A 26,214-nucleotide genomic window follows, 5' to 3' on the forward strand; every position below is an offset into this window, starting at 1 on the left:
GATATCTCTGAGGGTATCAGAAAGCACTGAGCCAGTGCTAATAACTTTCAATGAATGTCGTGACACTCATTATTTATAAAAGATCTCGAAGTCAGTCTCGATGTTGGCTTAATCGCCATGTTGTAAGCCTATTCAGTCCAACACAATTAGTCAATAGCTCGATCGTTCTATCAACCATCGATGCTTGGTCGATCCTCATTGTTTACGAAATCAATACCGTACTATATATTGTTAATTATGATAAAATGGTAATTTGTAGGGATGTTGACAAATATAAATTTAGCATTAATCCTGATTAGTTGATACTTCATTAATAACAGACACCGAAGCAGCATCGTTGTGAATTGTTCTTTGGTCACCATGGTCACGGGTAGGAGGTTTTCAATACTTTTTCATTTCTGAATTGCCCGGATTTCGTCTTCTTTCAAGGCATGTTTGGCCCTGCAATCTATATCAGAGATTACAGGAATGTGGTTACTACTGATTTCAGAGACTGTCATAGTGTTCCTAGATCCGGAACCGTAGCCAGTATCATTTGATACGTTGATTACAGAAGTGAATATCTTAGCGTCATCATACTTGATATTAATTTTGTCGTCTTTATCGTCGTCATCATCAAGCAGAGAAGATGCACCAACTCTTTCATCCTGTATCTTTACACCCTCATTTTGCTTTTCAAAATCAGATGGTGGTGTGATCCTTATGAAATTCTTTGAATGTGGTCGAGTCAGATCAGGATCAAACTGCTGTGGTTCCACAGGTTTACTTTCCGTTTTGATAAATTTATGCCAAGCTTGATATTCAGACTCCTTCACTCCGGATCTTTCTAATCTCTCCTGAACTTCAGCATGTAATCCATTTACAAGAGATCCGCCGTCTTTCTCTATTGGCAAATTAGGTGGAGCGAATGCCTGGCCGTGTTGCCGTGGTGGATGATGAGGCATCTTTGCGCCGGCTGGTTCGACTCTGTTTCCGTGTCCACATATTCTGTTCTTGTAACATTGGTAAACACGTCGATTGCATGTGTTTGTTAGGAACACTAGAAATCCTTGAGAAGAATTACAGATGATGAAGACATACCAGAGGGCATCGTTATCAGTGAAGCTTGCAATGTAACCAAATATCCAAGTGAATCCCATCAGGATGGATATCTGCATGAAGGAAAAAGCATGGGATAGATTTTGAAATCGAGGAACAAAATACGCATGGGACCGATATATATGTAATATAGCTTAACTTTCATTCCTATCAACATACTAAAAATGCATTTCAGCTAATTCGGAGACTAATGAATGGGAACTTGCAATGCATTGAAAATTTGAAATTAATGCCATGATATGCCTGAAAGAATATTGTGACTTGGTGAATTTTAATCTTTATCAGCCACAAGATTTAAAGTGACATGCTAACATTATTTTCAACCGGAGTTCGCTGCTAAGGCAGCGCAGCAAAACCTTTAAAATCATATTTCATTCAAAAGCATCAATAAAAACTTTTGGAAATTATAATCTGGAAGACTTATATTGGTATATTATTACGAGAGTAATATGAATAGCGTGATACAATGGCTATTTGGAGTGGCATCGGAAACAGGTGATTCTAAAGATTGATACAAGTTTCTAAGTGTATTGTTTTCTAAAGATGTAGCTGTTCAATAGGGGAATATTATGTACATGTACAGTCTTATAGTTAAATTTAAGTAAAATAATGGGTACACCTGGACAAAATTTGAACACCAATGATTTTGCAGGGCAAAAAAATCAAAGCCCGTCGAAACATGTTAACCTTGACCTATTTCGTTATGTTTTTAATACACAGATAACAAAACGCATGAGATATGGCAAACTATTCCTCTTTAAAATGTTGTTCCAAGAGGAACAATCTAATACCAGTTTGATCAAAATTGGAGTATTTTTAGCTTTTTTGACCCCTGTGGCCGATGGTGGAGACCAAATTTGACCTTTATATTCAAACACTGTTCATCGGAAATAGGTCAAACTATACTTTTCTGAACCCTAATGGTTCAGGGCATACCTAAAGGAATGCATTGGTATGAGTTTTACCCAGAAACGAACAATTCTGAAATCTGAGCATTGCATATGCGGCCATTTTTGTTTTATGTTAATTAGTATTTTTCCCATATTTCCTTTTTCTCTTTTTTTGATATGTTCTTGGGGATGTCTTTTAGAGATCTATGCAACAAAAATTGGTGTTCCAATTTTGTCTTGTTCAAATGTAATGGACTATTACCTTGGCGTATATGACAAGATGCTTTACTCTCTTCCTTCCGTGAGCCCGAGCTGCTTGGATGTTAGCATTGTTCACGTCATTCGTGGCACTGGACGAGTGAATTCCCCAAACCACGCCAATGTAAAATATTACATTAGCTGACAGCATCACCGCAGCCGGCATACCAAAACACAACAAGTTTGCCCAACCGTTGCTGATCCAGCAAGCTGCCTCACTACCATACCGAACAATGGTACACTGGCAATAATGAAGGACAATAGTTGGAATGACTGCACACAATGGGAAACCCCATCCGAATATGGGATACCAAATGAGCTGTTTCGTCTCCAATTGTCTCGGAGCATTCAGGTTGTCTGGTGACCCAAATGTTAGAAAAAGATCAAACGCTAAGATGTTCATCCAAGAAAACGTGGACAGCCAGAAGTAGTGAAGAAATATTGCAATAATTGCACACACCTCCGGGTGCTGAGTTTGATCCCCACCACTGATGAAGAGTAATTGAGCCAGAAAAACCGCAACAATAAAATTTAGGAGTAAAGGACTGACTCGATTGCGAAGGGTCCTGAAAAAACAGATGGTGAAAAAAGTGATAGAGCAGCCAATGAGGGACAGGATAATACCAACGAGAGTGATGTTCTTCTGTGCGGAAGAATGTGATACAACACTGGGTTTGAATACGGGATGGTTTCCAATGGTGTTGTCAGAACAGATTTGAATCTCATCGGCAGAGGGCTTGATATATTTATCTGGACTAAACAAATCTTCTGTTGGAATAAATTCCAACCAACCATCGCCGGTAGGAGAACTTCTAAAAAATGAGATTGGAAAGGATACGAGTGGACACTCCAAGCTAGCATGACGAGCCTTCATAACGCATCGCTTGATTAAGATGCTTTTGTTGAAGTAACCTTCTCCTGTACGTGTGTACTTTATTTGTAGAAGAACATTTTGAGAAGAGAGATTAACCTGGAAATCGTGATCAATATCGTATGTAAGATGGCGGTCCAGACCATCGCTTGATATATCTTCTATATGCCATTCACCGCTGCAGTCATCAGCGATAGCACTTGAATTGCAAACGAAATGAAGTTGAATCTCTGACACATTACATCGTTTGTTCTCTTCAGTGCTTGATGTCAAGGCGGCAATATGTCTGTCTACGTTGTCTTCAAGCATCTTGATATCTTCAGTAGCCACAATAACTGATGAAACTATCCTTTCCGAGTTATTGGCGGCGATGAGTCTGCTGGCCTGCGTTTTGACTAGGGTATGTTGCTCGCCTAATATCTTCTCTAAAGAATAAGAACACGATGATGTATTTTTCATACCAAACTCGTCATGATGCTGCGATTCGATCAACATCGTAGCATTGATTTGCCCGCTAGTGTCGCATTCTACGTTCGTCGTGTTCGTGTGGGAGTTATAGACGCATTCGTTGCCGTTTAACCGCATCCCGGGTGGACAAATTAACTGGCGACATCTTCTTTGAAACGGATCATAAGCTTGCCCTATCGAACATTCAAAGGACCCTTCGTGTGTTACAAACTGTAAAAAACCCGCCATAATCTGAACCTCGCTCGAACTTCTGAAATCAAACAAAATCGACAACGGAATCGTTGCGAAACCCGTACCGCCTTCTGGGTATAGGGAAACCATAGACCATTTACCGTAACCGGGAAAATTATGGTTATCACAAATTAAGTTCTGGTACGTTGATCCATTTAGACTAGTCAGATTATGAAAGCACATGAGACAGTGTGGATTCTTGAAGAACAAGACTTCAGACTCTGACGAAGACACTTGTATATAAGCTGTATAATCAGAGCATTCATCATACGCCGGATGAGAGAACTGACATCGAGTTTCGTCAATCAGATGTGATGGTCTAATATTCAAGCAATCTCTGAATGACAACTCACCGTCAATTATCTGATTGAACGGAGGTGTATATTTGACTTCGCATTGCGACTTGACATGTTCCACCACTTGCGATATATTCCATGAGTATGTGTCAGGTCCGTTGCCAAAGTCACAACTATAATCGGCACCCCAGCTGGTAACATCACTGGTGTCACGGTAGTTACACAAGGCGCAATAGACATTCCTGAAGGTAAAACCTTGTCCATCTGTGACCGGAGTGGAAGCGTATGTATCATTTTGTCTTATATCTAGACATCTGCGGACAACCTCTTTATCGTTAAAGGTCGCCTTGCACGTTGTTACCATCTGTATTCCCCACGACGGTGCTTCGTTGTAAACGGGATCCACACATGAAAAATCTGATGGCAAGTACCCATTAGACTCTATGTTGGCAGTGATTCGATCAAAACTAGTTACGTCGTAACATGTTGATGTGGATAAAGATCCAACGCAACAATCATTGAAAAAATGGCACAATGGAGAGCAGAAACAGAGGGGTTCCCATTTATACTCGCCACATGGTCTCTCCATGCAGGAACCATGGTGGTTCTGACAGAGTGGGACGGTAAGGTCTCCATCCCCTACGTATAGATACTCATCTGAAAAAGAGATTGGAAACCAAAATAAATAGCAGATTTAATTACATGTATGATGAATCGGTAGAGTATCCTTTTTGTTACTTTTAATGTTACTTAAAATGTTGCAGCCCCTTTACGGTATATTACCACTAAGACTTACAGTGACGTAGCTGAGGGGTTTGGCGGCCGGAAACAAAGGTACAGAATGCCCGGCACACAAACACCTTCATTTCCTGAAACAATTGTGGACGGAGCGCGCGAAAATGTTCGAAAAACTTCACTAAACTAATAGGGGGCTATCAATTTCTTCGGAAGGGTGGGGGTCCCAAATTTACGGCGTCAATAAAATTGCGCCCCCCCCCCCCCTATTTAGGCTACAAAAATTGTATGACCCCGCCCCCTACCACCGATACATTTTACCCCCTAAAAAGGCTAAAATTGTATTGAAATCTTTTTGAATAAAATAAACACGCTATCAGTGGTCATCTTGTGACTCCCTACATTTTGGTCATGACAAATTTTATGACCCCCCCCATATATTTTTTCTGTCCAAAATTTTATGACCCCCCTCCAAAAAAAAAAAAAAAAATGACGTAACACTTCTTGACTTCTACCTTTAAAAGCATGTGAGCTACATTGATACCGATGCCACCAATAGAACGAGAAGATTTGCCCCTTCATTTTGCACTTTGCACTTTGACCAATTTTTTTCTCATTTCTTCACAAAATGCAAAAAACGCAAAGGGTGTAGTACCCCCTTAAAGTAGACCTTAGGCCTGGGCATTGGTCCTAGACTGTTAAAAATTGATTAGTCATTCTCATATGACCATGCCATAGTGCAGTTATGCTGCACAGCAAACATGATTCGACCTTTGCAGTACTTAAACCTGGTTAACAGGAAATTACTCCAGCAAAATCAATCGATAAAGTCTAGTCCATCCTCCACATTGAATGGTGGGCTGCACTTATGCCCAAATATGTCACTTGCCAATCAATAATCACCCACATGAAACCCCCTGACTCTCTGCACTGACCAAAGTTATGGACAGAGTTGGGAGTTATTTTGCTGTTATCTGTCATTTACATATCAGGGAGGTACGACCATTTGCAGATGCACCACCTACTCAGTTTTTAGCTTACATGTAATGTATACATTATTCTTGATTGACAGCAAGTACAAAAAATATCCGTCAAGTGGTTTAGTTTTAATGCCCTTCGGAAGAGAGCGGTCCACAAAATGAGTGATAGTCACTAAAAGTTGCATTCGTTTTTACACATGGGAATATGCATGCCATGCCGTGGTGCCCTTCCTTACTAAAACACAAAAGTACAAATATTTCCAAACATCTAAATTAGCTAAAAATTTAGGACATGTTACAAAACTATATTTTCTAGAATTTCAGAAATTACCAAAAATATTGGCCGGTTAGTTTTCACACAGTGACGTTAAAGCCATATTATAACATTTGCTGAGGAGAACGCCCTCAAAAAAATTTTAAATTCTAGTTTACTACGCGATTGTTATGTACTTTAGTCAATAAAGACACTCTGCAATAATCAAGACTTTAGGTGCTGTAGTTTTGTCAAAATCCGAGATTTTGAATAAAACGATGGAACCGGCGTTTTATTATTACCGGTACGATGGAAATATTAGTCGAACACGTACATGCACAGTACGTACACGGTGTGCGGGATACACATACACACACACCCCGAGGATCGTACCGTATTACAACCGCGGGAGTAACATGCATGGGCGCTAGTTGTAAATTCCAATTTTCTATGCTTTACCTCACTTGTTCGGCTCAAAATTAAAAGGGGACAGTAAAAAGCGAACATTTTATGGAAAATAAATACTAATCTATTTTTACAGAAATGTTATAATATTGCTTTAACTAGGCAATGCCCTATACCTCTAACATACACTGTTTGTAGATGTCACGTCAATGGTGAGAACACTGTGTATTGTGTATAGGAAAATGGACAGTAACTGCAGTATGCTGTACAGTGTCCTGAACTATATACAGCATCATCATGCGGTACCAATGCACGAACGAACGGACGAATGAACGGAGGCAAGGGATGAGGCGTGTGGAACATCGCAACACCTCTAATTAATGACTGCGATATCATACCTTGTACATATACATATGACGTAACACTGCCGCACCACAAGATGATTAGCCATTGTTTCCAGAAGATCATATCCGAGCTTGTTGATTAAAACTGCATAAAAGAGCAAAATAATCAAGATAAAAGCGAATTTAATTAATGTTATACTTAATATTATAGATTTAATTTACAATTTCCCTGAAATGTTTTTTATTCGTGGAAAAATTGACAGAGCAGATGGTAACCGATGACGAGGTGTGTCAACATCATAGGTAACAATTATAAAAAAATATATTGGTAATTGCTTCAAAATTCAAGTAACACCTGGTGTAATATTTGGAATGAAATTAAACAGAAATTAGAATTCAATTTTGTTCAATACTGCTCGTAACTTTTCTTAATTTAGCGTACTGTGTCGTCAGTTACCGGTAAAACAACACTGTTGTCAACTATATAATCTTTTTTATTGTCCCTGATTATTACTATTATCTAATTTGAACAAGTTATGCGCAGTATAACTTGTTGGAAATGTATGAAAATTGCATAATTTCATGTAAACCGGGCTTAAAATATTACAAAATGCCATGTAAATAGAAATGAAATAATTCATGTGATTTTTTTATGGATGATATCAATCTCAAATGAACAGAAATAAAAAAAGATTCTCATTGAAACGATAACCTTTCTCTACTGTTTGTATAAATGTAACGGAAGTGGAATAAAAAGTATATTTTGGTTTCAAATATTTTCTAAGGAGACTTTCGTTTTAATGTTTGGGGATGAGTCAACAGAACTGCAAATTCCTTGTTTTTGTCAAAAATAACAAATATTTGACCCCACATTATAAATAAACTAAAACCTTTCCAGTCCGACAAAGATAGTTTTATGAGCTGGAAGTTAATGTTCTACCACTATTCTAAAAGGCAGCACTCTCCACACTTTAATTCCAGAGAAAATCTAAAATATACAACAATACCTCATTTCAGCTTCTTATTTCCCGTAACAAAAACGACTTATTTTCAGCCAGTGACTGTAGACCATTAATTTTATGCTGATGCTTTTACGTAATCAAGGGTGTGATATAATTTGTATATATGTTGTTTGAAAGACAAAGGTACAGTGTTTATGTGATCATAGAGAAATGCCATGAAAATAATCCATATATGGGGTTACAAGTCAACTCTCATGACATACTGACCCACCCTCGTATTACGTTTTATGTTTTCTGTCGATATGGATATACTGCTTTTATTTATATGAATATGAAAAGGTGAATGAATACATCAATCAACACCAAATCAACATAATAAATCAATAAAATCAACAGATAATTTAATTGCGTAAGTTCAATCGATTATATAAAAAGAAAACATATAGAAGATATAATCAAAAATTGAAAGAAGCATATTGAAAGGGAAATGAATTAAAGTATTAATAATAAAAAACGGCAATACTTAATTTTGTTATTTAACGATGCCTTTCCTTTCTCCTCTTTTACATATTTATTGATGTAGTTTCTGTTGGATTACTTTACAAATATTATAAAACAAGCTTGAATTGAAGCGTCAGCTTTACTTTCACGTTTACATAGCATTAAATTGTAAATTAGCATTACAATGTTCCAAATATATAAAATCGCCAATAATTGCAATTTGTGTGCTACTACCTGTTTGACCCCGCAAGAAAACCTCATTTCAACCCATCTCGCGCAGTCAATGATGCCGATGCCTTATAGCAGTGAAAGCAGCATAAAGGTGTGGCGAATCAACCATTGACCTCCTAGACTTCTCCGTAGTCCACTTGCCATTGTGCATATTCAGAATTACCTTTGCATTTAAAACTCCGATTGTGTCCACAATTGATAGATTTTCCTGATCTATTCAGTCACCGTACGCCCTCTGTTAGCTTGATACCCAAGTGAGTAAGCAATTCTCCAAAATCATAGACTGCTAGAAAATCACTGGTAGGCATGAAGGGAGCCCTCTTTCAAAAAATATTAAAAAACAAAAGTAAGGCAGGACACAAATGATCACTTAGAATGCCTACATCTAGGGCAACTAGATTTGCTTATAAACTATTTATTACATTATATTATCGAGATTGATAACATAGGCCTATTTCTAAATTTCTCAAAATTCGACTATGGCATAGTCTATTGACCTCCCAGAGTTTTAAAAGGAGAAACACTTCATTGATGAGTTAAGCACTTCCCAGCAAGTCTTGCGGTTAGCACAGCTGTGTGAGTGAACATGACACCACTACCCGCCCACTGCATACACAGGTGCATGGTTAAATTTGAATTTGGACAGATATATTTACAATAAAAACACCTTCAACAAGTTGGTCGATTTCACATTTTATGTTATCTACAGAAGGTGTGAATTATCCTTCATGCATACATCACTTTAGATCTGAAATCGACCAAGTAATAATGACACACGGGCAATTCTAAAACAACATCTTTTGCACAGAGTTCAATGGGATTTGAAAAGTAAAGTGGCAGTTGAAACTCTAGTGATAACACTTTTACAGTGCTTGATGGGGCTTCCTTAAATCATCCTCTGTAACCCATCCAATACCTATTGATATATATGCTGCTCCATCAACTCGTAAAGAAAATATGATACTTTCAAACAATATCTAAAGTTAAATAGTCATATGAAGTCATGGTAAGCAATCAACGTTTAAACTGATTAGCCAGTGGCGTAGCGTGGGTCATCACATGGGGGGGGGGGCAAGCCATGTTTCGGCAATTTTCCTATGGGATTAAAAAAAAATTCAGATCGATTGGGGCACGTGCCCCATGACGCTACGTTTTAAGGGTAGACTAGGTACGTATTGTTGGTCGAAGAAGCCTAAAAAATCATTTTTCATTATCGAAATCAATATATTATTGAAAAATAACACTTTGATGTTTTGCAAAAGGCCATTCTACAAATCATACAATTTGAAAACTTGTTGATGTATTGTTGTTAATAACTTATGTACGGTTTACAAAAGTGTTGTTGTGACAACCCTTTTTACAACATAACTCAAGAACCACAGGACAAAAGTATATCTATAAAATGGCCTGCCATCAGCCCAGACCTCAGAACACTTGAGCAGCATGAGGAGGAGGTGCCTGGCTGTTGTGGCTGCGTATGCTATTGAGGTTAGTGACTAGTATTGTTTGAGCAGGTGGGCATAGAATAACGGTCAATTTGGCACATTCTGTTTGAGAACCCACTATTTTCACAAGACGTGTACTCGGCTGTGGAAGAGGTGATTGTTTCAATTTGGTGTCATTGTAAAGGGAAATAAAGTAGCTATCCATTGATATGCAACACGATATGAACATGTCACAAATAATATGAGATATAGATGCTTCAAAAAGACTTTCCAATTTTTGTTGAGGAGTTTACTTTGTGCTGAACGGTTAGTAAATGTACATATTTTCGAAATAGGTTGTCTTGACTTGGAAGTAGAAATTCTTCATACATATTTTATACACAAAAGATATTTAGGACAACAAATTGGTAAAATTTGACCATTGACCTGTATTATTTCTGCGCGCCAAGAAGATCTCGACAATTTTGATGGCTTCTCGGGCGTATTTGATGGCTTCTTTACACTACGTTCCAATATTCATAACTACCAAACGAGAAACGCAGATAAATTCAACTTAATGAAGAACAACAAAACATTTACTGACCATGCCATTCGTACTGCTGGTCCAATATTATGGAATTCATTGCCAAACTCAATAAAAACGGCAAATTCATTGAAACATTTCCGTAAGATATATAAACGTGGCTTGATCTCAAAATATGATTAATTCTTGAGCATTGTGTTTCTCGTTTGTTTGTTATGCTTTGTTTTGTTTTTACTTCTTTTGATGGTAACATTTCTTTGTTAAGGGGGGTGACTTCCTCTGGCCTTACTGGCCTTCTGGTCATCCCCTCCATAATTCGTTTGTTTGATATTGCCTTTGTTTTTAAAAATTTATACTTGTGTGATTTCATGTGAATTATGGGAAAATAAAATATCTTGTATCTTGTATCAATTTTATATGTGCATTTTTTTCAGGGCTTGGTGTTCTTTCATGTGGACTTGTTATTTTCCTTGGATCTTAATGACGCATTGAGAAAGACCATAAAAATGGCACGATAGTCACAATAACGTGATGCGCCAACAAGACCCCCCCCATTTTGTTATAAGACCAACTGAAGGTTTAAAAATCTGTTTTTCTTTTATTTAATTAATGTTAGCGCACAATTTTCCATGCACTGTAAATGTGTTAATCGTTTCATGAGGTTTTTTGGTTCAAAATTTCGAGATTTTTTATCTGACAAATCAAAACTGTCAGGACGCTAAAAATTTGGCTCTAGTATCTTCAGGTAACATGCTACCAACCTATTTTGTATTCAAAAAATCTATGACCCACGTACTTGTATCACCATATGGTACACTCTTAGCGACAATTACTGTTAAAAGATGTTTCCGTCAATCACGACATTATCCCTTTGAAGTTAGAAAAATAATTAGTAAGTACGATCATATTGACCATAAAATCGAATAAAAACAGCCGGCTCTCAAAACGCGATATTCAAAAATCCCGCGCCGAAATTGTCTAGTGCAAATGACGTCATGGTCAGCCTTAATGTCAGCTTATTAATGGGACGTCATTGCACTGGACAATTTCGGCGCGGGATTTTTGAATATCGGTAAGTTTGAATATCGTGTGTTGAGAGACGGCTGTATTATTCTATAAGACACATCGTGTGGGTCTATATATATACCGGTATTATAGTTTTGTCAGGATATCCGTTTTGATTTCACCTTTTTTCACTTGCGACTGCCAAAATGTTCGATTCAGTACTTTATTTCCAATATAACCAGCAGAACCGATCGACATTTCTGTTGTGGCTTGCAAAATCATCCATCCATGGTTATATTCGCGAGTTGATTTTGACAAAATTGGTAGTTGAAATTTTGACAAAATATGATATATAACTCACGGTGATGTGCGTTAGAAAGTTTGGAAAAATCCTTCATCTCTGTTGCATTCTTACTCATCAAGACGTGTTTACATGCATGTAGCTTGTTTATTTGATATTTATTATGAGCTTGATTAGTACTATTGTTTTCCTTAGACATTGCCCTTTCAATTTCTGAAACAAAAAATTAATGGTTTTCATTTGTACTAATTACTGTAACTCGTTAAGTCTAATTAGTCAGGGGTGGCTCATGTGGCGGAGGATCACAATGCTGTACAATGGTGATCCTCCGCCACATGATCTTCAATAAACATTATTGATGGATTTCTACTTGTTTCTGTACTTGATCTCAGCCAAGTGATATCATGTTTAGCATTCATTGCCTCAGTATTTGTTAATTAGACAATTAAAATTACTAATTACTTGTTGCTACATTAATAAAGTTCGTTGACCTCTATGTATTTAATAGGATTTAATGTAGGCAACATTCAAAAGGATGCTACGGACAAACGAAACATGATAAAAGGCTCAAATTTCTTAAGCAGACCTTGGTTGTGATCCTCTTTACTTCAGTAAACTAAAAACTAGTAAAACATAGAAAGTTTGCGACAAATCTGAAAGAGCGCCCTCATGCTCAATTTTGATCCAAAAAGTCCATTTTTACGAAAACGCTTTGTCGAATTCTCTTTTAACTTTCAAAACTGGATTGTTGAGCTTATTGTACATCAAGTTACATGCCTCAATCATGAACATTTGCATCTGAAGTTCCAGATAAAGAAATTTATATAAATATTGACAGATTTTTGACCACCCTGTATCTACATAATTGAAGTACTTGACCGCTAAAAGTTCCATATGGCTAGGTGGGCAATTAAGTTAACTATATTAAACATGTGTCAAAACTTTACATTATCAATGTACGTTGAGGGTGATACCCTAACTTAATTAATATTTTCATTCTTATTTTGCTTGTTACACCCTGTATATTATATGGGTCACCCTGTATAATTACGCCCATTGTATGGTTTCTGTAATCGTCTGAGTATATGCTCTCAGAATATATACTATTATTGGGTTCTAATGTAAACTTTTGTTATAGTACCAAACCTGTAAAAGCATGTACTTTGTTTGAAAAATACACATGCAACGTAACTGGTGCCCAACATAAAAAACATGACCATAGTATCAGGCATTATAGCTGTTCATGACATTTACTGAAAAAATGAAAATTATTGCTTTTTATTTGGCCGAGAAAATAAATTTTACATTAAAAAGGTGTAACTCAAAATTTTGCTCATTTCAACACCAAATTCGATGGTTTGTATTGCCTCATTAAATGACTGAGCGAGCCTTGTACAACAATAGAAATCGGTTGACTAGAGTTCTGCCTGATGATAGAATAAATAATAACCCACAACAACCACAGCAACATTTTTGGGTATATTCTGTCTCAAAACTATCGTCATGATCGACGGCTGCATCAAGACTTGCACCTCTTAAATCCTTTCTCGGAAATGTTTTCTTTTAGCAAAAAAACGTACCTATTCTGTAAGATATATCTTCTTATTGCCCACCAATCCAAATAAAATTATTTTCATTTCGTTTAAGGGAAGGGTATGAACGTTTGGACAGTATTTATTGTGGGACATTAGAGCACATCAGACATATCGAATTGCATTCTGAATACGAAGAATGTCCTTCTGATATCAAATAATTTTGATTTTTTGAAATTCGCAATGTAATACACATTTTATGGCAAATCATTAAAAATTGACATTTTTGATATTTAACAGTACTTGAAGTAAACTTTATAAATCTGATGATTTATGCTTAAAAGTGTATGTAGGTGGGATGAAAAGCCGACGATCAATTGAAAATTTTGACCTTTCGTATTGAAGATATGGATTTTTTCCCAAAACACCAAAAAATAGGTCTTTTTGGGAAAAAAATCCATATCTTCAATATAAAAGGTCAACATTTTCAATGCTTTTCCTCCCAGCTACATACACTTTAAGAATATATCATTAGATTTATAAAATTTATTTCGAGGACTGTTATATATCAAAATGTGAAAAATATCAAATTTTAATAATTTGTCATAAAATTTGTATTATATCGTGAATTTCAAAAAGTAAAATTATTTGATATCAGAAAGACATGCTGCGTATTCAGAATGAGGTGCTCTCATGTCCCACAAAAAATACTGTCGAAACGCCAAAGACGCTCATTCTAGATCCCTTAATCCATGTGCGGCCAAAATAGTTGTTTTGGCTAAATTCAACCTGCGATAAACTTATACAATGACTAACCGGTGTATTTCATGGACTACTATACACACACGGAAGCATTATGTATGTCAAAGCGCAGAGGCCGAAAGTTTTCTATGAATAGACCTACACAGACCTTTCGCAGATAGGGCTGTAGCAGTGTTCACAAATTCTGAATATCAGTATCATTGTACAATAATTTTGGCTATAAAATAACGCGTGAAATGAAGCAAACATGTTTGTTTATTCAAACAATTGACTGTAGGATTGTTGTCAATTTGTGAATTGATGAGTTGTTAAAAATAATATTGCACTTAATAATTATTTAGCAAGATTTTAGATATATTTTGTACCCAGCGAAAAATATCATAGAACAATTATAGAACTCAAGTGCTTTAGTGTTTCGTGTAAATGTAGTCCGGGATCTATATAGTCTCAAGGAGCATCTATTTAGTCTTCTTTATCAATTTTTGTACAAACTTGCTGGTCACGGCTACCCCGTGACTCTAATAAAACCTTTTATAATGTTTACAAATGTAAGTACAAAAAACAAAATGTGATGAGACTTTTTACACGGATTTCATGTAAAGTTGACCAACGAATTCCATTATTATAACCGTATTTAGACATATAGATTATAAAATTTTCATAAACAAAATGGAAAATTACCACTAACCTGTTTCCTCGAAGTCCAAATTCAATCTATTCTTGTACGTTGTTTCGTTTTCTTTGATAGACCTCCTCCGATCCCAGATACAGTAACTATGATATACAGGAACCTGTATCCCTATATCTGATTATTACGTGTGTCTATTGATGATTATCAAGCTATAATGAACTAACTACTGTAAATGCAAACTATGGTAACCAGTAGATGATGTAAAAATCCTAAGAAATTACAATTATAATCATCAATGGCTTTGATAGGTTAATTGATATGCAAATTCGTGATGCAAGTATAATTATCCTTTCTGATGCTCAACCGTAATTAGGCTATAAGTAAACAAAATGACGGTCATGAATATTCTATAGATGAGTTGACTTAATTCTAACGTCATTGCCTGGCAGTATGCGCACGCATCATCACAATTTGCATTGTTTTTTTTGCCTGGCAGTATGCGCGGGCATCATATTTTGTTCAGGCCCGTAGTTTTAAGTCTCCCGCGGGGTCTCCCGCCACTTGACAATAGAGACATTGCGATTTCCAAACGTAAACATCGGACGTACGTTGATATATTCAAAACCACTATCCTGTATCAAAGCGAGGTCACGTATTTTTGAAGATATTCCACGTGCGAAATCGACGTAGATACATCGTTGAAAATGCACAAAATTTGTCCATTTCACAATATGTTAAAGACAGTCAAAGATAATGAACATATGTAGGAAAGTCTAATTATTATTATGATCCTTTTTGTTTGTAGCAAATCATTATAATAAAGGTACAGCGTGTGTTAAAAATGGACTAAATTAAAACGCAATATTCATACACAGAGATTGCCCATTGAAATGTGTGTGATACTTTGCGCACAAAAATTGACATTGCGATTTCCCATTTTGGATTCCAATGTAGAATAAAACGCAGATATATGCTGATTTTACCTCATATCTAAGTCCATGCAACGCGCCCAATTTTCTGGACGAAAAAGTCTCATTTTGAAAGTAAAGTCATGATGTATGGATGTAGTGATCTTTAATCTACCAAAATATATGTTTTTGGGCAACTATAATATTTGGGGAGTACAAAAAAACAATTAAGTTTAATCAGCATGTAGGTCAAAATTTTAGTCAAAATCAAAAGCGGACTGTTTGAATTAGGCAGAGACTCAGCTTACTGTTATTTTTTCAATCACTATGCCCTCTATCGACCTAGATTAGATTAGATCAAATATTATAGTCTTTTTTCCAACTGACTTGTTCTCCTTCGTGACGAATGAGCACAATCCAGTTTGGAACCGAGACTAGCAATATTTAACACCGTATTAACGTACGTAAAACTTACGTGAAAACGCCTCTATTAAGGCTATTGAACAGTGCAGTGGTTGTATGCAGTTCGCTCAAGCATATCGATATATCAGTCATTTAGGTCAACTCATCTATAGAGGTTGTGCATATGACGTATCCTAAAATTGCATTCAGGAAAGCAAAATACAATTTGGAATTTTAGGCAAGCTTATCGTGCAAACCAAGTCTAAAGGGGATCACCCGGAGTTCAAGACTCCATTTTTTGTCCAACCAAACTATACTTATCATTAAAAAATCAATTTGTTGTGAATTACATATTAATGTGTTTGTTTCAAGATGGGATTTTGGCCTTGGATGCGAGGGGTTATCAAAAAGTTCTAAGCCTCAACAAGAAGGCTTGTTAGTAGACTCATGGTTCCAAATTATTGTTCAACATAGTCCCTCTTGACCTCAATGCACTTTGTCCAACGGTGTTCCAGTATTCTGAAGCCCCTCATGGAAGAAAGCTTCATTTTGGGCCTCCAAGTAGGACTCCACGGCCTCAATGACATCATTATATGACTCATAGCGTCCACGAATTTCGGATTTGAGTTTTGGAAACAGGTATAGTCAGATGGTGCCAGAACTGGGGAATAAGGTGGGTGGGGCAACAATTCAAAGCCAGCTTCAGCCACTGCAACTTGCGCTCTATGGATATGGGCAATGTCCTGCAGCAGAAGGACCCCAGCCCGCAATTTTCCTCCGCGTTTTTCTTTAATGGCTTCTTTTAGCTGCTGCAATTCTGACACATAGTACTGTCCAGACCTCTTTGAAGGTAATAATGACACCCTTGCTAAAACAGAGACCATGACCTTTCCGACAGAAGCTACTTGCTTGAATTTCCTTGGAGGTGGAGATCCATGATGCTTTCACTGCGTGCTTTGATTTTTTTATTCTGGTTCAAAGTGATAAACCCATGTTTCATCGTGGGTGACAATTCTGGAGTAAAAATTATCTGGATCAGTCTGAAAACGCACCAGAAGTTCCTTTGAAACGTCAGAAACGTCAAGTTTCTGACCTGGATTCAGCATTCTCGGCAACCATCTAACCATCTTGCGGATAGCTTGCTCTTGCCTAAGATGTCAGTCAAAACACTTTGCACTGAACCATGACTAATACTAATCTTGTCAGCTATTTGTTGGATAGTCAAGCGTCTGTCATCCAGCACCATCAGGTGAATGGCGTCCACTTGATCTGCTGTTGTTGAAGATCTTGGGCACCCAGACATTGGATCATCTTCCAAACTCTGCCTCCCTCGCTTGAATTCAGCAGCCCTTTTTTACGGTGGAATAGCTAGGAAAGGTATCACCAAGTGTGCTGGCCATGTCTTCATGGATGGCCTTGGGTGTCATGCCCTTTTTACGAAGATATTTTAATGACTGCACGAGCTTCTTGTTTATCCATTTTTGGATCTTTGCTGAATCTGAAGACTTTCAAAGGACCTCACCAGAAAATAATAAATGACAGATATATGAATATCGGTGCAAAACCTTATAAGCAACATACTTTTTAATTACAATATAAATTTAGAGATACTGCTATGCCTTCTAGGTGAGGCTTATACATGTAGAACCATTGATGCCCCCTCGTACACTCATAGAAATTGTTCGTTGGCATTACTCAGTAAGTTGATGTAAGTCGTTGCGTCAACTTTCCGAGTAATGCCAACGCGGACAATTTTGAGTAACGCTGACTCGATATCATTATGTTGGTCGCACTCATTTGCACTTACTTTATTGAGTTGTTACAACTCAGAAAATGAAACTAGCCTAGGTTAGCATAATTTTCTAGAGGTGTGTTATACAAAATTTTGCACTGATTACAAAAAATAAATATTTGAATACTGCTAATTGTGCAGAAAATGATCAAATTACGTGAATTAAGTAACAAAGTACCAAATTGGAATAACTCAAAACAATAAGTACCAGTAACTTAATATGAACGAGTTACATCAACTTACATGTTGAGTTACAATAACTCAACTAATTGGTTCTTTGAACCTTGTTTATTTTCTAAGTTCCCTAAACTTGAATTCAGAAGTTGGCATTACTTAAAATGTTGACGCAACGACTTACATCGACTTTTTAAGTAATGCCAACAAAGTTGATTAGTTGACGGAACTTTTTAGCTTTTTCAGCATTTTTTAAGTTCGGATAACTAAAATGAATTTTGTTTTGGCAACTTTTACACTATTTTTGAGTTGTCCAAACTTACTCCTTTTGAATTCTATGAGTGTATAACCCATAACAATGTAGTGATATGAAGACATTCTACAAATATTCAAGAAAGTCAGATTTATTTTCCATCATGACAGAATAAACTCAGCGGAAGAGGAAGTATTGACTAGTAACTCTAGGATCAAATGGATATACAATAATTTGACAGCAACTATATCTGCTCATTGACCGTTTAATCGTCAAATTGAATTTGTCTAGTTTGTGATTGCCTTTACATGATTGCTGGCTCAAGAATAACGTCAATTCTTTGCTTGAGAACGAGTAGATTTTGCTACAATTTTGTATCTGCTATAATGCCCATCTTACAGATGAGTTGACAACTTGTCATTGAGTCTTTAGCAATAGCATGACATGGGTTTAGTACAGCATGCAAAAATAGAAGTCTTGTACGTGTCTGTTGTTGTTTGTCGCCAAACAAAATCATGGCATATCTATACCCAACAAACACAAGCATATTGCATGTTTTAATTTTGGTTTAGTTTTGAATGTTAATAAAACGTTTTATGAAATGTCTATACCCTTTATATAACCAATAAAATGTTTTGTGGTAAACGTTTTATGTTTACTCTCCGGCGTGGGTTTATTCGAAACATTTTGGATGGGAATGTGCCACGCAGACTTTTGGATGCTGTCTTTCTCTATACCTACCTTTTGTTTTTTTACAGCACATCTTTATACCAAATTTTTTTGTACCAAAATTTGCCCAAATTGGGTGCTTTTAAGGGTACATTTGCCATTGGACTCCACTGAAAACCAACCCATTGATATACCAAAACCGCTAAAGATGTACCACAAATTAAACCGCATACACCTTCAAGGAAGACCCCCGGCTTTGCTTACTTAGTTCCACCAATTAGTTCAAGGGCAGGGGCTCCCTAAGGTACACCCCTACGTTGGATTCCATAGGGGATTATCATGCAGGCCCGTAACCAGAACTGGGGGGGGGGGGCTGATTTTGAAGTGGACTTGGGGGCGAATTTTGAAAAAGTGGACTTTTTTTCGCTCGCTTCCCTCGCAAATGGGACTTTTGGGCCAAAAAGGGGGAACTTTTGGCAATCGGCGATTGGGGGACGTCCACCCCTCATGTACGGACCTGAGGATTAGGGAGGCGGAAATAGACTCAGATTGTCAGCAAATCATAGAGATTGATTTTTATTTGCCCTCTTACTTGTAATTATTTTCAATTAAGATTGGGGTGGAGCTGCAGGGGAATCGAACTCGGGACCTCTCGAATGGAAAGCGCGTATAAAAGCTGTGAGAAGTGCAATATTATGATATTAATCTTTGATATTGCTTGATTATTGAATAAATCAATACTGATATATCGAATGTACAATGATGTCGTATGATGACAAATCATATAGAAGTCCCATAGAAACAAAACAAAAAATATCAATCGATCAATTAATAACGTATTTAAGAAAATCAATTAATCAATCAATTACTCATTCAATAAATAAATATATGAATAGGTAGATAAGTAAATAAAAACATGAATAAATATATAAACAAATTAAGTAAATAAATAAATAAATAAATAAATAAATAAATAAATAAATAAATAAATAAATAAATAAATAAATATCACCGCTATTATGGTCTGTATATCTTTCTCGAGTCACTAATATAGATATTGGTTTTTTTTTAATTGTATTTCTAAATGTTGAAAAGTATACATTGTCGGAAAGGGAATGATGCAAGGAATTCAACTTGCATAAGAGATTCCTGCAAAAATTAACAATTTTTGAGAAAATATCAAAATTTGGTTTTACTTTACTGACTCGTGGAAGGTATACAGACTATATAGGCCATCCCTACAAATCAATATCACGTGATTTTGAGAGGTAATATTTTTTGACACCATAATGTAATGCATTCTGTATAATCCCTTATCGCGTAGTCAGAGATCTTGCCCCTCCCACATTAAAAATAAAATCGAGAATTTACCATTTTTGTGGCAATTTTGCGGATATTACATGATTTTTGACCCCCTGAAATTCACTTTTCCCCATGCCCCCCTCGGAAAAAATCAAATATACGCTCATATATTTGTATATATTAGAAATAAGGTAGGCCTACCGCTAGAATGTACCCCATTTCTTAACATATATAATGAACCACTTGTCTTGAATAACTGAAATTTCAGTGAAGTTATTGGATTCTTTGCACCTATAATATACATAACCTTTGTTACTAGTGTGTTATTATTTTTTAAGAAAAATACAAAAATAGTCACAGATTTATCAAGGGGTGTAGCACTACCTTAAGCTTTCTTTAGAGTTCTGAGTACATTGCAACGCACCAAATTAGCTTCACATGCACAAAAGAGATCCATGTTCAATGGCAATCTACAAGCTTCCTTGCTACACTCATAGAAATGGCTTGTTCGCCTTGTTCGCGCAATTCAAAAGGAGTAAGTTTAGTCAAAAATAGTGTAAAAGTTGCCAAAACAAATTTCATTTTAGTTATTCGAACTTAAAAATGCTGAAAAAGCTCAAAAGTTCCGTCAACTAATCAACTTTGTTGGCATTACTTAAAAAGTTGATGTAAGTCGTTGCGTCAACTTTTTAAGTAATGCCAACTTCTGAATTCAAGTTCAGGGAACTTAGAAAAATAAACAAAGTTCAAAGAACCAATTAGTTGAGTTATTGTAACTCAACATGTAAGTTGATGTAACTCGTTCATATTAAGTTACTGGTACTTATTGTTTTGAGTTATTCCAATTTGGTACTTTGTTACTTAATTCACGTAATTGGATCATTTCCTGCACAATTAGCCGTATTCAAATATTTATTTTTGTAATCAGTGCAAAATTTTGTATACTATAGCACATCTCTAGAAAATTATGCTAACCTTGTAACAACTCAGTAAGGTAAGTGCAAATGAGTGCGACCAACATAATGATATCGAGTCAGCGTTACTCAAAATTGTACGAAAAGTTAACGCAACGACTTCAACTTACTGAGTAATGCCAACGAACAATTTCTATGAGTGTACTTTTGTTCAGCACATACATAACTTTTTTGAGAAAATGCAAAATTTATCACAACATTTATCAGTGGGTATAGTACCACCTTATAAAACGGTACGCAAATCTAAAATCTCTCGTGAAGCGAATGAAGTCCAAACACGATGTTTCTACCATCACCCTTGCAGCTAAAGAGGCAGTCAACTGTGGTTCTTCTAGATAAGATGATTAATGGATAAAATAAGGATGGTACGTGAAGTCATAAAAAAATCCTACTCTATCTCCAGAATGCAAAATATATATGAAAAGTCAATTCAGAACAAGTTTAAGAAAACAGTGTTACATCTTACGCCCAAACATACTTTACATTCATAACATTCAAACATATTATGGACTTCATAATGTCCATTAAGGAAATAATAACAGCTCCATAATGCCCGTCCCATAGAGATATGTGCTAAATTCACCGAAGAAAACCATGAGAACCCAGAAAAGCACTAACTTCCTATAAGGGGCGTTGGCTCTCAAAAAGCTGTTCTTTGTTCACGGCCCTGCAAGGTGCTAACATTCAACGTGTTCATAGTTCAATTCAATAGTGATGATAGTTGCACATACCCACCAATTCTTCTGCGGTATGAGTCTAAAGAGATTCCCATTATTTGCACCTAGATCAGGTTGGTGGATGTAAATAAGATGAAACAACCCAAAAACAGGATTGTCCAATAATTTTTGTGCTGTCTTGTATCGGTGACGCTCTCAGTTTTATTCATGTTCCCCTTACTCATATCACTAGAAGGCCAAACCTACAAACAAGTGCCAGGAATTACCAAAAGTATATTAAATTTGGAACAAGTCTAAATAGGAACACAGGGCATAGTAAGATGAACAGACTAGGATGGAGTCGACATTACAGCAGTAAGAGCAGCTCTGCAGACGATACCTCATCAGACAACCCAAATTTATTTATTTATTTATTTATTTATTTATTTATTTATTTATTTATTTATTTATTTATTTATTTATTTATTTATTTATTTATTTATTTATTTATTTATTTATTTATTTATTTATTTATTTATTTATTTATTTATTTATTTATTTATTTATTTATTTATTTATTTATTTATTTATGCGACGAAAAACGAAAACCCGGTTCTATTTTGAACTGTACAAATGAATGCCGACCCCAAATTTCGGAAATTTCAGGACAATTTTTTTTGTATTTTCTCAAATTGAAATTTATTTACAGATTTTTGTGATTTTTTGGGTTATTTAAATTTTTTTTTTTTAAACCAACCGACCGACCGACCGCCCGTAGAACAGGGTTTCTCATAAATATTATTTGTCCCTCCCCCTTCCCCCAAAACCACCCCTCCCCCTTTTACACTCATAAATTAATTGTTTTTTTGCTAACTTTCCCCTTCCGTGTAAAGTAAAACTTTATAAGCCGGTTGAATCAAACTGAACAAAATTGACGTATACAATTACAATATAATACCATGACAATAATGTGTATGACGAGATCTAACTTACTAGCTGAATAAACCTCAAACCATGCATCACATACGTGTTTGTACGTCAAATTGTCATATAACGTATGAGCGTAATGTATAGTATACGAGTCTTCCTCAACATCTTCCAGCCGGGATGATTAGATCATGTACAGTCATCTACGTGTTTATACTCTAAATTGTACGTCAAAGGGTGACAAAGGGTGTACAGATTACCGATTTAGCATGGGGGACACAAAAAGGTGCTTAAAAACACATTTTGAATTTGTTTTTTTGTCCATTTGCGAGAGTAAGTTAGAGTTGAGGAGGTCGGGCGGGGACATCTAGCCTATTAGTTTGAGAGGGTCATTATACCGAAAAGGGCTAAAGTTAGTTTCCTCAATTTACGTTATATTTAGAGTTAAAATTAGGGTCAGAGTTATGTTCATTGGCGGCACTACGGTGGGGGGGGGATACTTATCTTGACTCCCAAATAAATAAATCCATGACCCCTTCCTTCCGAAGAAAATGGCAGCCCCCTAAGTTCCCTACGTGCAAACATTATCAAATAACATCATCGGCAGCTACCCAGTTCTGACCTTAATGCCAATAAGAATCACATTTCGTCATCAATATGGCCAATTGCCACGCCCACGCCCATTTAGCACGGAAATAATGAAATATAACTTTTTAAATCATCTATATCTAGCTTTTCCGTCAGAATTTTTTTTTCCGTAATGGGAAATCCAAATAAAGAGTTTATGTTTCGGGTCAAATTATTTTGCCGTTTGCAATCAATGCCACTATTTTGCAAAACCAATTTTCCTTGTAACCTGTCATTTTCGCCTATACTTTTGCGTGTGGAATTTGTGCACATCCGGGTACCTTACATCGTTGAACACGGTATGGCGACTTGTAGATGCCACGTGCGCATTTATAAAAGCGCATTTATATATATACCCGAAGTCCACTGACAACAGAATAATCAGAATTGATCTTTATGGATGACATTGCAAATAATGGTTTAGTCCAGAAGAAGACAGAGCTAATCATGATGTAAGTTTGATAGTTTTATACGAGTGTCAGACGGCGAATCCGTTGATACCATCAATTCGAATTATCTCAAAGTTAACAAAATGCAAAGTTGTATCTAATTGTGATATAATCGAACGACAACATGATACCAATTACGACTGCATCACTAAATCGTAAATTTTAACACCGAAACTGCGCAATGATTCACGAAAACCAGGCAAATACTTATTGTATATGAATGGATTGATTACAGAATTTAGGACCAAAAGAAATCGGTGAACTTGTACTACCCACCACGGCACAGATCCACCAGCTATGTTAACGACAAACAGAATCTCCATGGGCAGATAACATACTGACAAAGCAAACACTGTAATGATGACCGTTTTAGCCATCTTCCACTCTCGTTCGGTTAGACGATGCGAACGACGAATGTCTATTTCCCGATGTTGAGTAGAATATGAAACCGTGGGTACAACTGAGTGTTTGTTCTTTTTGATGTAGGAAAAGACTTTGTAGTAATTTAAGAAAATGATTACATGTGATGTTGTGAAACGTGTAACGCTGTAACCATAATACCAGTTTACGTTTTGTCCATACAATACTGCAGCATCACAAATGTCCAGGCAATAATGATAGTTCTGTGTATCAAACAAAATCAAAGGTATCGCAGAACTCTCTGCAATAGATATGATCCAAACTAGTAGCATCAAAAACCCGGTCTGAACCACTTTCCACTTTCTGGTGCGATAAGCAATGGGTTTGCATACTGCGTATAAGCGATCAAAACTAATGAGAACGAGGTGATTAAGGGAACTCATCTGAAAAAGAACCACTATAGCTAGAGAAACAGAGCACGATAATGGTACATGACACTGATCTGAAACAATTGCTCGGGCTAGAATGGACGTACCGCATAAAATATCAGCCACAGCTAAACTTGCCAGGTAGAAATGACAAAGTACACGACGCATGTTGCGCTGTGCTAACAAGATCACCAATGTACCACCATTGACGACAATGATAAGGATACACACGAACATAGTGAAGTAAGTTGTATACGTATAATGCGTCACTTCCATTTTGATGCCAACTTAGATCTGTCTTTGAGACCGGTTCCTTTTAAATTTGGATTATCTGATCCTGAGGGTGGACAATGGTGTAGGCCTACCTGAAAATAAAAAAACATTGAAAAGTGGATTTTAACAACGACGTCAAGAATAAACCAACACAAAAATTTGTGGCAATATACTATTATCAATCCAGCTAACCATTGATACACTTCCCTGGATTAAAGAAGGAGTTGGCCACCCCAGACAAAAGTGTACGTAAAGTGCGTTTTCTGAGTCCATAATCACATTGCATTATGATTATGAGCAATTGTATGGGGTCCTCTTGTGACCGTCTTTACCGTCAGTGTTGGAAGAAGACCCTTTGGTGAAGTTGTTGCAAGAGTGCTACAATAAGCGGAACATAATGCCAGGAACTTGGCACTTGGCGTAAACCCGTACACGATTACGTGTCCCTTGCCATTATCGTCAAGATTGTTGTCATCCTCGACATCATGATCATTATCTTCTTCCTCAAGCATCATCATCTTCACCATTTGATCACACCATATATAGCCTACGCCAAACTGTACTTACCACAGTAGTTAACAGTGGTTATTAAGTAACTTGGGGGCAATAACCGAACTGAGAGTATACCAACAATAATAATGAATTTTTATAATAGCATATCCATAGCCCTAGACTCTGGCAGTATTCGATCCAAATTATCTCTTAATGCAGTATTGTAATTATCTGTCTCAACATAAGGCAGGGTCAATTCTCAATAGTTGCCAACCAGAAAATAACTATTAGCCGGCAGATTATGGTGTCATGCACTCACAGTATTACAGTGTACCATAAGTCCGAATCGTATAAATCAAAGATCTGAAATAATATTATACGTATGTGTGCTTAACTTACCATTTTTCCTAGTAAACGTTAGACCTTAAAAAAGCATTTTCGTTTATTTATTGCTCCTTCGCAAAAAAATTGAGCTTTTCGTGAAATGATGTTCACAACGAAACAGCCAAGATGGGAAAGATTTTGCTAACAAAGTTTTACTCAAACTACCTCATTTATACTGTACTCATGCGTGAATTGTATGAAAAATATACGTTTTATTTCTTTTGTTTGTTTCTTTCTTTCTTTGAGCGGGTAAGTAACTTGCGTTACGGTCTAAAACAATTACAAGAGTAAGAGTAGCTTTTCTGATCGTGATTAACTTGCTTAGACTAGATTTTCCGCTTGTCGGAACCGAAAAACGCACGCACAAACCCCACCCTCACCCCAACCCACACCCTTTCACACCACCCCCAATAAGCGCAGCT

The 26,214-nt window shown here is 36.5% G+C and overlaps 1 protein-coding gene across 1 annotated transcript; it reads right to left on the bottom strand.

The window, feature by feature from the left end:
• Positions 1-392: 392 nt before the first annotated feature.
• On the bottom strand, positions 393-24,919 carry LOC140162254 (uncharacterized). Its single transcript, XM_072185507.1, has 3 exons — positions 24,751-24,919; positions 2,251-4,769; positions 393-1,151 (listed from the first exon to the last, which is right to left on the bottom strand). Exons 1-3 carry the CDS (start codon positions 24,917-24,919, stop codon positions 393-395), a joined length of 3,447 nt encoding a protein of 1,148 aa, XP_072041608.1.
• Positions 24,920-26,214: the final 1,295 nt, after the last annotated feature.

The sequence above is a fragment of the Amphiura filiformis genome, chromosome 1, assembly GCF_039555335.1.
Source record: "Amphiura filiformis chromosome 1, Afil_fr2py, whole genome shotgun sequence".
Lineage (NCBI taxonomy): Eukaryota > Metazoa > Echinodermata > Ophiuroidea > Amphilepidida > Amphiuridae > Amphiura > Amphiura filiformis.